This window comes from Phyllobates terribilis, unplaced genomic scaffold, assembly GCF_046119375.1.
Source record: "Phyllobates terribilis strain yellow unplaced genomic scaffold, ASM4611937v1 Scaffold_9__5_contigs__length_417890890, whole genome shotgun sequence".
Taxonomy (NCBI): domain Eukaryota; kingdom Metazoa; phylum Chordata; class Amphibia; order Anura; family Dendrobatidae; genus Phyllobates; species Phyllobates terribilis.
In genome coordinates this window covers 189,651,736-189,665,124 of record NW_027362769.1, presented here as the reverse complement: position 1 = coordinate 189,665,124, position 13,389 = coordinate 189,651,736, and the positions used below count along the sequence as shown (strand labels likewise).

Sequence of the window (13,389 nt, the reverse complement as noted above, 5' to 3'; positions counted from 1 at the left end):
GCGTCCCATCAGACTGCAGTCGCAGAGCGTCCCATCAGAATGCAGAACGGAGCGTCCCATTAGACTGCAGTCAGAGGGTCCCATTAGACTGCAGTCAGAGCGTCACATTAGACTGCAGTCACAGAGCGTCACATTAGACCGTTGCCCTCTGGTCTTGTACTTGCACTTGACATTTGTGAAGTCCAGGGAAAAGTTTCAGCTCCCCTCCCCCGTCCATTCATAAAAGGACAATGAGATCCCTGCACTAACTACCAAGAGAAGAGCGAGTATCGAGGGGGCAGACCCTGACCGACCCCCTAACATCTCAACAGCCAGAGTCTCCTAATATCACAACAGACATAGACCCCCTGCCACCACATCCACAGATACTGACCCCCAATATCACAGGACACTGCAGCCCCCACACTGCCCATACGTCATGACGCCAGACACTGACCCCAAAATCACAAGGAGCGCAGCCCCCACTTCACAACCAGATACTGCCCCCTCCTGCCCGTCCTATAGGAGACGATACAACATCGGGATCCAGCGGAAACCAAAACCCCGAATAATCACAAAGTGTGGGAACCTGTGGGGGGAGGAGGAGAGATCTCCCGCAGGGTCACATCTGCCCTCAGGGCACACCGACTGCCAGTGACCATTAGAGGAAATGATGCGGTCCCCAATATCAGAGCCCCCGGGAGCACTCACCTCCCAGCAGACAGCAGCAGCACCTGGAGCAGAACCAGGACGCGGAGCAGACAGCCGGGGCGCAGACAGCCGGGGCGCAGACAGCCGGGGCGTGGGGGCTTCCACTCCTCATTCTCTCATGACCAGCAATAAGCCCCGAGCACCAGGGACAGAGAGCAGGAGACCTCTGAGGGCAGGAGGAGCCACCGCCGGGGAGGGAGGAGCCGCCCCATGTGTACAGGGCTCTGCACAGATAACACTCTCTGCACACACCAGGCACTGCACACACCAGGCTCCACACACATGGGCACTGCACACACCAGGCTTCGCACACACGGGCACTGCACACACCAGGCTCCGCACACACGGGCACTGCACACACCAGGCTCCGCACACATGGGGATCACACTCACCGCCGACACGAGGATTGGTGTCCACTGCATTCAGTGTATGAACCATTATACCCACAGGACGCCGCACCGAGGATACAACGCGGCAGAGGCCGGCAAGGACACCGCACCGAGGATACAATGCGGCAGAGGCCGGCGAGGACGCCACACTGAGGACACAACGCGGCAGAGGCCAGCGAGGATACAACGCGGCAGAGGCCGGCAAGGACACCGCACCGAGGATACAATGCGGCAGAGGCCGGCGAGGACGCCACACTGAGGACACAACGCGGCAGAGGCCAGCGAGGATACAACGCGGCAGAGGCCGGCAAGGACACCGCACCGAGGATACAATGCGGCAGAGGCCGGCGAGGACGCCACACTGAGGACACAACACGGCAGAGGCCAGCGAGGATACAACGCGGCAGAGGCCGGCAAGGACACCGCACCGAGGATACAATGCGGCAGAGGCCGGCGAGGACGCCACACTGAGGACACAACGCGGCAGAGGCCGGCGAGGATACAACGCAGCAGAGGCCGGCGAGGATACAATGCGGCAGAGGCCGGCGAGGACGCCGCACCGAGGACACAACGCGGCAGAGGCCAGCGAGGATACAACGCGGCAGAGGCCGGCGAGGACGCCACACTGAGGACACAACGTGGCAGAGGCCGGCGAGGACACAACGCGGCAGAGGCCGGCGAGGACACAACACGGCAGAGGCCAGCGAGGATACAACGCGGCAGAGGCCGGCAAGGACACCGCACCGAGGATACAATGCGGCAGAGGCCGGCGAGGACGCCACACTGAGGACACAACGCGGCAGAGGCCGGCGAGGACACAACGCGGCAGAGGCCGGCGAGGACACAACGCGGCAGAGGCCGGCGAGGACACCGCACCGAGGACACAACGCGGCAGAGGCCGGCGAAAACGCCGCACCGAGGACACAACGCGGCAGAGGCCGGAAAGGACACCGCACCGAGGACACAACGCGGCAGAGGCCGGCGAGGACACCGCACCGAGGACACAACGCGGCAGAGGCCGGCAAGGACACCGCACCGAGGACACAACGCGGCAGAGGCTGGCAAGGACACCGCACCGAGGACACAACGCGGCAGAGGCCGGCGAGGACACCGCACCGAGGAAAACGCGGCAGAGGCCGGAAAGGACACCGCACCGAGGACACAAAGCAGCAGAGGCCGGCGAGGATACCGCACCGAGGAAAACGCGACAGAGGCCGGAAAGGACACCGCACCGAGGACACAACGCAGCAGAGGCCAGTGAGGACACCGCACCGAGGAAAACGCGGCAGAGGCCGGAAAGGACACCGCACCGAGGACACAACGCGGCAGAGGCCGGCGAGGACACCGCACCGAGGATACAACGCGGCAGAGGCCGGCGAGGACACCGCACCGAGGATACAACGCGGCAGAGGCCGGAAAGGACACCGCACCGAGGACACAACGCGGCAGAGGCCGGCGAGGACGCCGCACCAAGGACACAACGTGGCAGAGGCCGGCGAGGACGCCGCACCAAGGACACAACGCAGCAGAGGCCGGCGAGGACGCCGCACCAAGGACACAACGTGGCAGAGGCCGGCGAGGACGCCGCACCAAGGACACAACGTGGCAGAGGCCGGCGAGGACGCCGCACCAAGGACACAACGCAGCAGAGGCCGGCGAGGACGCCGCACCAAGGACACAACGCGGCAGAGGCCGGCGAGGACGCCGCACCAAGGACACAACGCGGCAGAGGCCGGCGAGGACGCCGCACCAAGGACACAACGTGGCAGAGGCCGGAAAGGACGCCGCACCGAGGACACAACGCGGCAGAGGCCGGCGAGGACGCCGCACCAAGGACACAACGCGGCAGAGGCCGGCGAGGACACCGCACTGAGGACACAACGCAGCAGAGGCCGGCGAGGACGCCGCACCAAGGACACAACGCGGCAGAGGCCGGCGAGGATACTGCACCGAGGACACAATGCGGCAGAGACCGGCGAGGACAAGGCACCGAGGACACAACGCGGCAGAGGCCGGCGAGGCTTCTCCTATGTTATAATCCTATAATTGATATCATTTTCTTCCTCGCAGACGTGGGAGTTGGAGTTACGGGAACGATGGCGACTCCACGGCGGAGAAGACGGCTGAGTAGAGAAACAAAGTATCGGTGTCCCCGAAAACAACGATGATGTCACAATGCTGAACACTAAATAACAGAGACCTCGCGCCTGCACACGAGGCAGATCCTGCCGCCGCCAACTGTCTGTGACCAGGTCTGAATCCGGGGGCTTCATTGTGTCCCTTTCAGCCAGCGCTCGGCCGGGGGGGCTGGGAGGATGAGTCTGTCCGCAGACACGGAGGGGAGATCATCGTCAGCTCAGGTGCGGCATTTCCAGGGCACAGATCATCCCGGCATCTGTTTCCTGAGTCCACCATGCAAGGCGTATGGTGGGGTGACAGGATACGAGCTGGGGGTTGGGAGCAGTATGGAGGAACAGGTGAATCCCACCCCCCTCATTGTGGGAGACGCTGGACCCCCCTCCCGGCAAGGCGAGGGCGGCACATGATTGGGGGCAGGCAGAGACCATGGCTTCGCTTACACCCTCCCTTTCCCGGGCGTTGGGTGACATTCCTGGAGCAGTGACGGTGAGTGAAGGGCCCTCACCGTCTGCATCCAGACGGATGGACGACTCTCCGCATGACTGATCAATCAGATCTGACCAGATAAAGCCCCTCATGAATGTGAAGTATGTGAGCCAAAGAGCAAGAGAACCGGATGAAGCAGGTGGCCGAGGACCGCCGGGCCCCTGACTACCGAGGCAGACACTGAACATGCCCCCCGTATTCAGAGCCCTGACAGCACAGGGCCACAATGAGTCTATGGGGTTGGGGGGCTTCCGGCAGTCCGGCAATGTACACGATTCATGGCCTGGAGAAGGAGCGGGGGGACCACCCTCACAAGCCGCATGTAATAGCCATACACTGATCCCGGCCCTGTATTATCCTCCTATCACATCCAGAGCTGCGCTCACAGTTCTGCTGCTTCCCTGTCCACTACCAGGTGTAAATTCATCACCATCTTAATGATGTCTGCTTGCAGTCAGTGAAAATCTGAAAGGACAGTTTAAAGCCCGGGGATAAAAACAAGAAAGTTTCTATTCACTGACAGCAAGTAGACAAATAAGTCAGTGAGGAAGGGAAAAGCACGGGAGGAGAAGAGGAAGGAAGGATCTTCTGGAATGAAGGAAGCTCCCGATCCCCGGTGAGGAGATCCTCCCGGAACAAGTGTGACTATTACCAAACGCTTCAAGGCCTGGAAGGGTAAGTAGCCCTTTAATTTGGTCGCTACAGCACATTATTGGAAGAGATCGCCATCTACTGGACACAACGCAAACACCGAAAACGTCAACGCGGTGACATCAGAAGACATTCATAAAGGAGTGAAGGGGGTCCCAGGGACTATCCGCAGGCTTTAGACACCGCCCTGCGGACCCCACCATTCAGGTTCCAGCTGTACGTTGTGTAACAATCTTACCTTTTCCTGGGGGGAAGAAACACTCCATTTCCACACTGCTGCGTGAGTGGGAGATGCAGAGGGCGCTGCTGGGGACCAGTCCTTCCTGCGGGGGGCTCCGGTCTGTCGTTCGCACCAGGTACCATCCCGGCCGCTCGCTCGGCTTCTCCAGCAGCTCCACCGTCTGCCCGACCTGGATGCTCAACTCATTACTGTGAATGGCGATGAAATCCTGCAGCACCGTCGTCAGTTCACAGCCGCCCGACAACTGCAAGAGAGGAAAGCGGGCGTGAAAAGCGGGCGACAGCGCTGTAATGACCTGTGATGTGCAGAGGGCTACCGAATAACCGGGCCTGTACCACAGGACGGCACATAGCACGTGGGGCTCAGTGGTCAGCGCTGTACTGTATATAGAGGAGCACAGGGGCTCAGTGGTCAGCGCTGTACTGTATATAGAGGAGCACAGGGGCTCAGTGGTCAGTGCTGTACTGTATATAGAGGAGCACAGGGGCTCAGCACTATACTGTATATAGAGGAGCACAGGGGCTCAGTGGTCAGCGCTATACTGTATATAGGGGAGCAGGCAGGCTCCGTGGTCAGCGCTGTACTGTATATAGGGGAGCAGGGAGGGTCAGTGATCAGCACTGTACTGTATACAAGCAACACCGAGGCTCAGTGGTCAACACTGTACTGTATATAAGGAGCAGGGAGGCTCAGTGGTCAGCACTGTACTATATATAGGGGAGCAAGGAGGGTCAGTGATCAGCACTGTACTATATACAGGGAACACGGAGGCTCAGTGGACAGCACTGTACTGTATATAGGGAGCAGGGAGGCTCAGTGGTCAGCACTGTACTGTATATAAGGAGCAGGGAGGCTCAGTGGTCAGCACTGTACTGTATATAGGGGAGCAAGGAGGGTCAGTGGTCAGCACTGTACTGTATACAGGCAACACGGAGGCTCAGTGGACAGCACTGTACTGTATACAGGGAACACGGAGGCTCAGTGGTCAACACTGTACTGTATATAGGGAGCAGGGAGGCTCAGTGGTCAGCACTGTACTGTATATAGGGGAGCAGGGAAGCTCAATGGTCAGCGCTATACTGTATATAGAGGAGCACAGGGGCTCAGTGGTCAGCGCTGTACTGTATATAGAGGAGCACAGGGGCTCAGTGGTCAGCGCTGTACTGTATTTAGAGGAGCACAGGGGCTCAGTGGTCAGCGCTGTACTGTATATAGAGGAGCACAGGGGCTCAGTGGTCAGCGCTGTACTGTATATAGAGGAGCACAGGGGCTCAGTGGTCAGCGCTGTACTGTATATAGAGGAGCACAGGGGCTCAGTGGTCAGCGCTATACTGTATTTAGAGGAGCACAGGGGCTCAGTGGTCAGCGCTGTACTGTATATAGAGGAGCACAGGGGCTCAGTGGTCAGCGCTGTACTGTATATAGAGGAGCACAGGGGCTCAGTGGTCAGCGCTGTACTGTATATAGAGGAGCACAGGGGCTCAGTGGTCAGCGCTGTACTGTATATAGAGGAGCACAGGGGCTCAGTGGTCAGCGCTGTACTGTATATAGAGGAGCACAGGGGCTCAGTGGTCAGCGCTTTACTGTATATAGAGGAGCACAGGGGCTCAGTGGTCAGCGCTGTACTGTATATAGAGGAGCACAGGGGCCCAGTGGTCAGCGCTGTACTGTATATAGAGGAGCACAGGGGCTCAGTGGTCAGCGCTGTACTGTATTTAGAGGAGCACAGGGGCTCAGTGGTCAGCGCTGTACTGTATATAGAGGAGCACAGGGGCTCAGTGCTGTACTGTATATAGAGGAGCACAGGGGCTCAGTGGTCAGCGCTATACTGTATTTAGAGGAGCACAGGGGCTCAGTGGTCAGCGCTGTACTGTATATAGAGGAGCACAGGGGCACAGTGGTCAGCGCTGTACTGTATATAGAGGAGCACAGGGGCTCAGTGGTCAGCGCTGTACTGTATATAGAGGAGCACAGGGGCTCAGTGGTCAGCGCTGTACTGTATATAGAGGAGCACAGGGGCTCAGTGGTCAGCGCTGTACTGTATATAGAGGAGCACAGGGGCTCAGTGGTCAGCGCTATACTGTATTTAGAGGAGCACAGGGGCTCAGTGGTCAGCGCTGTACTGTATATAGAGGAGCACAGGGGCTCAGTGGTCAGCGCTGTACTGTATATAGAGGAGCACAGGGGCTCAGTGGTCAGCGCTATACTGTATTTAGAGGAGCACAGGGGCTAAGTGGTCAGCGCTGTACTGTATATAGAGGAGCACAGGGGCTCAGTGGTCAGTGCTGTACTGTATATAGAGGAGCACAGGGGCTCAGTGGTCAGCGCTATACTGTATATAGAGGAGCACAGGGGCTCAGTGGTCAGCGCTGTACTGTATATAGAGGAGCACAGGGGCTCAGTGGTCAGCGCTGTACTGTATATAGAGGAGCACAGGGGCTCAGTGGTCAGCGCTATACTGTATTTAGAGGAGCACAGGGGCTCAGTGGTCAGCGCTTTACTGTATATAGAGGAGCACAGGGGCTCAGTGGTCAGCGCTATACTGTATATAGAGGAGCACAGGGGCTCAGTGGTCAGCGCTTTACTGTATATAGAGGAGCACAGGGGCTCAGTGGTCAGCGCTGTACTGTATATAGAGGAGCACAGGGGCTCAGTGGTCAGCGCTATACTGTATTTAGAGGAGCACAGGGGCTCAGTGGTCAGCGCTATACTGTATATAGAGGAGCACAGGGGCACAGTGGTCAGCGCTGTACTGTATATAGAGGAGCACAGGGGCTCAGTGGTCAGCGCTGTACTGTATATAGAGGAGCACAGGGGCTCAGTGGTCAGCACTGTACTGTATATAGAGGAGCACAGGGGCTCAGTGGTCAGCGCTTTACTGTATATAGAGGAGCACAGGGGCTCAGTGGTCAGCGCTATACTGTATTTAGAGGAGCACAGGGGCTCAATGGTCAGCGCTATACTGTATTTAGAGGAGCACAGGGGCTCAGTGGTCAGCGCTGTACTGTATATAGAGGAGCAGGAAGGCTCAGTGGTCAGCACTGTACTATATATAGGGGAGCAAGGAGGGTCAGTGATCAGCACTGTACTAAATGCAGGGAACACGGAGGCTCAGTGGACAGCACTGTAGTGTATATAGGGAGCAGGGAGGCTCAGTGGTCAGCACTGTACTGTATATAAGGAGCAGGGAGGCTCAGTGGTCAGCACTGTACTGTATATAGGGGAGCAAGGAGGGTCAGTGATCAGCACTGTACTGTATACAGGCAACACGGAGGCTCAGTGGACAGCACTGTACTGTATACAGGGAACACGGAGGCTCAGTGGTCAACACTGTACTGTATATAGGGAGCAGGGAAGCTCAGTGGTCAACACTGTACTGTATATAGGGGAGCAGGGAAGCTCAATGGTCAGCGCTATACTGTATATAGAGGAGCACAGGGGCTCAGTGGTCAGCGCTGTACTGTATATAGAGGAGCACAGGGGCTCAGTGGTCAGCGCTGTACTGTATATAGAGGAGCACAGGGGCTCAGTGGTCAGCGCTATACTGTATTTAGAGGAGCACAGGGGCTCAGTGGTCAGCGCTGTACTGTATAAAGAGGAGCACAGGGGCTCAGTGGTCAGCGCTGTACTGTATATAGAGGAGCACAGGGGCTCAGTGGTCAGCGCTATACTGTATTTAGAGGAGCACAGGGGCTCAGTGGTCAGCGCTGTACTGTATATAGAAGAGCACAGGGGCTCAGTGCTGTACTGTATATAGAGGAGCACAGGGGCTCAGTGGTCAGCGCTGTACTGTATATAGAGGAGCACAGGGGCTCAGTGGTCAGCGCTATACTGTATTTAGAGGAGCACAGGGGCTCAGTGGTCAGCGCTGTACTGTATATAGAGGAGCACAGGGGCTCAGTGGTCAGCGCTGTACTGTATATAGAGGAGCACAGGGGCTCAGTGGTCAGCGCTATACTGTATTTAGAGGAGCACAGGGGCTCAGTGGTCAGCGCTGTACTGTATATAGATGAGCACAGGGGCTCAGTGGTCAGCGCTGTACTGTATATAGAGGAGCACAGGGGCTCAGTGGTCAGCGCTGTACTGTATATAGAGGAGCACAGGGGCTCAGTGCTGTACTGTATATAGAGGAGCACAGGGGCTCAGTGGTCAGCGCTGTACTGTATATAGAGGAGCACAGGGGCTCAGTGGTCAGCGCTGTACTGTATATAGAGGAGCACAGGGGCTCAGTGCTGTACTGTATATAGAGGAGCACAGGGGCTCAGTGGTCAGCGCTATACTGTATATAGAGGAGCAGGGAGGCTCAGTGGTCAGCACTGTACTGTATATAGGCAACACGGAGGCTCAGTGGACAGCACTGTACTGTATATAGGGAGCAGGGAGGCTCAGTGGTCAGCACTGTACTGTATATAAGGAGCAGGAAGGCTCAGTGGTCAGCACTGTACTGTATATAAGGAGCAGGGAGGCTCAGTGGTCAACACTGTACTGTATATAGGGCAGCACAGAGGCTCAGTGGTCAGCGCTATACTGTATATAGAGGAGCACATGGGGCTCAGTGGTCAGCACTGTACTGTATATAGGGGAGCAGGCAGGCTCAGTGGTCAGCACTGTACTGTATATAGGGGAGCAGGCAGGCTCAGTGGTCAGCGCTATACTGTATATTGGAAGCACGGAGGCTCAGTGGTTAGCGCTATACTGTATATAGGGAGCAGGCAGGCTCACTGGTCAGCATTGTACTTTATATAGGGAGCACGGAGGGCTCAGTGGTCAGCACTATACTGTATAGGGAGCAGGCAGGCTTAGTGGTCAGCACTGTACTGTATATAGGGGAACAGGGAGGCTCAGTGGTCAGCACTGTACTGTATATAGGGGAGCACAGAGGCTCAGTGGTCAGGGCTATATTGTATAGAGGGGAGCAGGCAGGCTCAGTGGTCAGCACTGTACTGTATATAGGGGAACACGGGGGCTCAGTGGTCAGCACTGTACTATATATAGGGAGCACGGAGGCTCAGTGGTGAGAACTATTCTGAATATAGGGCAGCACGGTGGTTCAGTGGTTAGCATGGTACTATATATAGGGCAACACCTTGGCTCAGTGGTTAGCATTGTACTATATACAGGGCAGCACGGTCACTCAGTGGTTATCAATGTACTATATATATCATGTTGGTTCAGGTAGCAGGATGGATGCCTGATGTTAATGACAAAAAGACACCTCTCGCAGGAAGAACTAGTCCCCAGCACCAATATCATGCTGACCGATATACAGTAGTGCTGACCACTGAGCCACCGTGCTGCGCTATATATAATACAGTGCTGACCACTGAGCCATCGTGCTGCCCTATATATAATACAGTGCTGACCACTGAGCCACCGTGCTGCCCTATATATAATACAGTGCTGACCACTGAGCCACCGTGCTGCCCTATATATAATACAGTGCTGACCACTGAGCCATCGTGCTGCCCTATATATATAATACAGTGCTGACCACTGAGCCATCGTGCTGCCCTATATATAATACAGTGCTGACCACTGAGCCACCGTGCTGCCCTATATATAATACAGTGCTGACCACTGAGCCACCGTGCTGCCCTATATATAATACAGTGCTGACCACTGAGCCATCGTGCTGCCCTATATATAATACAGTGCTGACCACTGAGCCACCGTGCTGCCCTATATATAATACAGTGCTGACCACTGAGCCACCGTGCTGCCCTATATATAGTACAGTGCTGACCACTGAGCCACCGTGCTGCCCTATATATAGTACAGTGCTAACCACTGAGCCATCGTGCTGCCCTATATATAGTACAGTGCTAACCACTGAGCCACCGTGCTGCCCTATATATGGTGCAGTGCTAACCACTGAGCCACCGTGCTGCCCTATATATAATACAGTTCTGACCACTGAGCCACCGTGCTGCCCTATATATAATACAGTGCTGACCACTGAGCCACCGTGCTGCCCTATATATAATACAGTGCTGACCACTGAGCCACCGTGCTGCCCTATATATAATACAGTGCTGACCACTGAGCCACCGTGCTGCCCTATATATAGTACAGTGCTAACCACTGAGCCATCGTGCTGCCCTATATATAGTACAGTGCTAACCACTGAGCCACCGTGCTGCCCTATATATGGTGCAGTGCTAACCACTGAGCCACCGTGCTGCCCTATATATAATACAGTTCTGACCACTGAGCCACCGTGCTGCCCTATATATAATACAGTGCTGACCACTGAGCCACCGTGCTGCCCTATATATAATACAGTGCTGACCACTGAGCCACCGTGCTGCCCTATATATAATACAGTTCTGACCACTAAGCCACCGTGCTGCCCTATATATAATACAGTGCTGACCACTGAGCCACCGTGCTGCCCTATATATAATACAGTGCTGACCACTGAGCCACCGTGCTGCCCTATATATAACAGTGCTGACCACTGAGCCACCGTGCTGCCCTATATATAATACAGTGCTGACCACTGAGCCACCGTGCTGCCCTATATATAATACAGTTCTGACCACTAAGCCACCGTGCTGCCCTATATATAATACAGTGCTGACCACTGAGCCACCGTGCTGCCCTATATATAATACAGTGCTGACCACTGAGCCACCGTGCTGCCCTATATATAACAGTGCTGACCACTGAGCCACCGTGCTGCCCTATATATAATACAGTGCTAACCACTGAGCCACCGTTCCGTAGCAGGAGCTACAGTTCCAGTCCACCAGCAGCTAAGGCGCAGCCCCCGAGACCATCACCTCCGGCCCCACCACAGATATGAGGCCTCCATGACTGTGATTAACCTCTGCATGGCCACTGTTGTCTTACAAGGTGTCAACAATGCCCATGTCATAGCAGGACGCCCTGGTGGTGTGACGGCCACAGACACCCGAGGGGCTGCAGTGTGATCTATAGATCTGTAAATGATCTGAGTGGGATCAAAGCAGCCGGAGAACACAAGTCACAAATCACAGGCACAAAGAATGAAGCAGAACGAGGAAAACAAGAGAAAAAATATCTACAACACTGAAGAAAAAATGTCCCATCAGTCCCCTGACAAAAAAATAGATAGCGCGCCAACCCAGAACAGAGCGCGCCAACCCGGAACAGAGCGTGCCAACCCGGAGCAGAGCGCGCCAACCCAGGACAGAGCGCGCCAACCCAGGACAGAGCGCGCCAACCCGGGACAGAGCGCGCCAACCCGGGACAGAGCGCGCCAACCCGGGACAGAGCGCGCCAACCCGGGACAGAGCGCGCCAACCCGGGACAGAGCGCGCCAACCCGGGACAGAGCGCGCCAACCCGGGACAGAGCGCGCCAACCCGGGACAGAGCGCGCCAACCCAGGACAGAACCCAGGACAGAGCGCGCCAACCCAGGACAGAGCGCGCCAACCCAGGACAGAGCGCGCCAACCCAGGACAGAGCGCGCCAACCCAGGACAGAGCGCGCCAACCCAGGACAGAGCGCACCAACCCGGAACAGAGCGCGCCAACCCAGGACAGAGCGCGCCAACCCAGGACAGAGCGCACCAACCCAGGACAGAGCGCGCCAACCCAGGACAGAGCGCGCCAACCCAGGACAGAGCGCGCCAACCCGGAACAGAGCGCGCCAACCCGGAACAGAGCGCGCCAACCCGGAACAGAGCGCGCCAACCCAGGACAGAGCGCACCAACCCAGGACAGAGCGCGCCAACCCAGGACAGAGCGCGCCAACCCAGGACAGAGCGCGCCAACCCAGAACAGAGCGCGCCAACCCAGAACAGGGGCCACAAGAGAGGAGGCCGAAGAGAGACGTCCACAGGGGCCACAAGAGAGGAGGCCGCAGAGAGACGTCCACAGGGGCCACAAGAAAGGAGGCTGCAGAGAGACATCCACAGGGGCCACAAGAGAGGAGGCCGCAGAGAGACGTCCACAGGGGCCACAAGAGAGGAGGCCGCAGAGAGACGTCCACAGGGGCCACAAGAGAGGAGGCCGCAGAGAGACGTCCACAGGGGCCACAAGAGAGGAGGCCGCAGTGAGACGTCCGCAGGAGCCACACTGATCTCCGGGCCAGGGGGAAGGTGCCGCAGATTATGCCATGGGTGACACCGTGGGTGATGCCAGACACTTGCCACAGTAATGTTTCTTGGTGCCGCAATCACAGACTTTAACCCCTTATCAGCCGAGTCCTGACCCTTGGATGCCATATAAACAGCACACGGGAAATCATCCTGCTCAAGAATAGAAAGGGCAGCACAAGGCGTAGGCTGCGTGATCCTGTATGGAGTGCACTGCAGTCTATTCTCCGCTGTTATCAGCCACTTTACAAAGCGTCGTATCAATAAGAAACCTTACACAATTTTCTAGAAGATATTATGTTCTGTTTCATCATTTCTACTTTCTGTCAGTAAATAGATGGGATTTACCAACTTTTGTTTAAAGCCACATGCTGGAAATCTGTCCTGATACTTCTCACAGCTGAGGGTTTGTCACAGCCAGCGCTGCAGCTGAGGTGTTCCAGTGTCAGTAGGAGCCGTACACAATATCAGGGTCCTAGAGCCGCAGGTGGGAATATTTCACTACCACTTCACAGTCCGGCCAGCCGGCTCTTGTCCCAGTCTCCAGTCTCCGGGAGAAAAGGCGTCTCCCGATCCCTGATCATCGCGGCATGGACTTTACCCTCACACTGGAGACACAATCCATTAACCCCTACACAGCCAGCATCTCACTGCAGGCGCCATCTCTGTCCAGGGTTAAAGGGAACCTGCCCCCACATGTGACCTATATAACT

General features: G+C 56.5%; 1 protein-coding gene across 1 annotated transcript in view; it reads right to left on the bottom strand.

Annotated features, from left to right (window-relative positions):
• The window catches only part of LOC141161317 (kalirin-like), a 621,825-nt gene that overhangs the window by 214,853 nt on the left and 393,583 nt on the right, over positions 1-13,389 (bottom strand). The window contains exon 25 of the mRNA XM_073646130.1: positions 4,594-4,840. Within this exon, the coding sequence (XP_073502231.1) occupies positions 4,594-4,840 (247 nt within the window). The remainder of the gene's footprint in view (positions 1-4,593; positions 4,841-13,389) is intronic.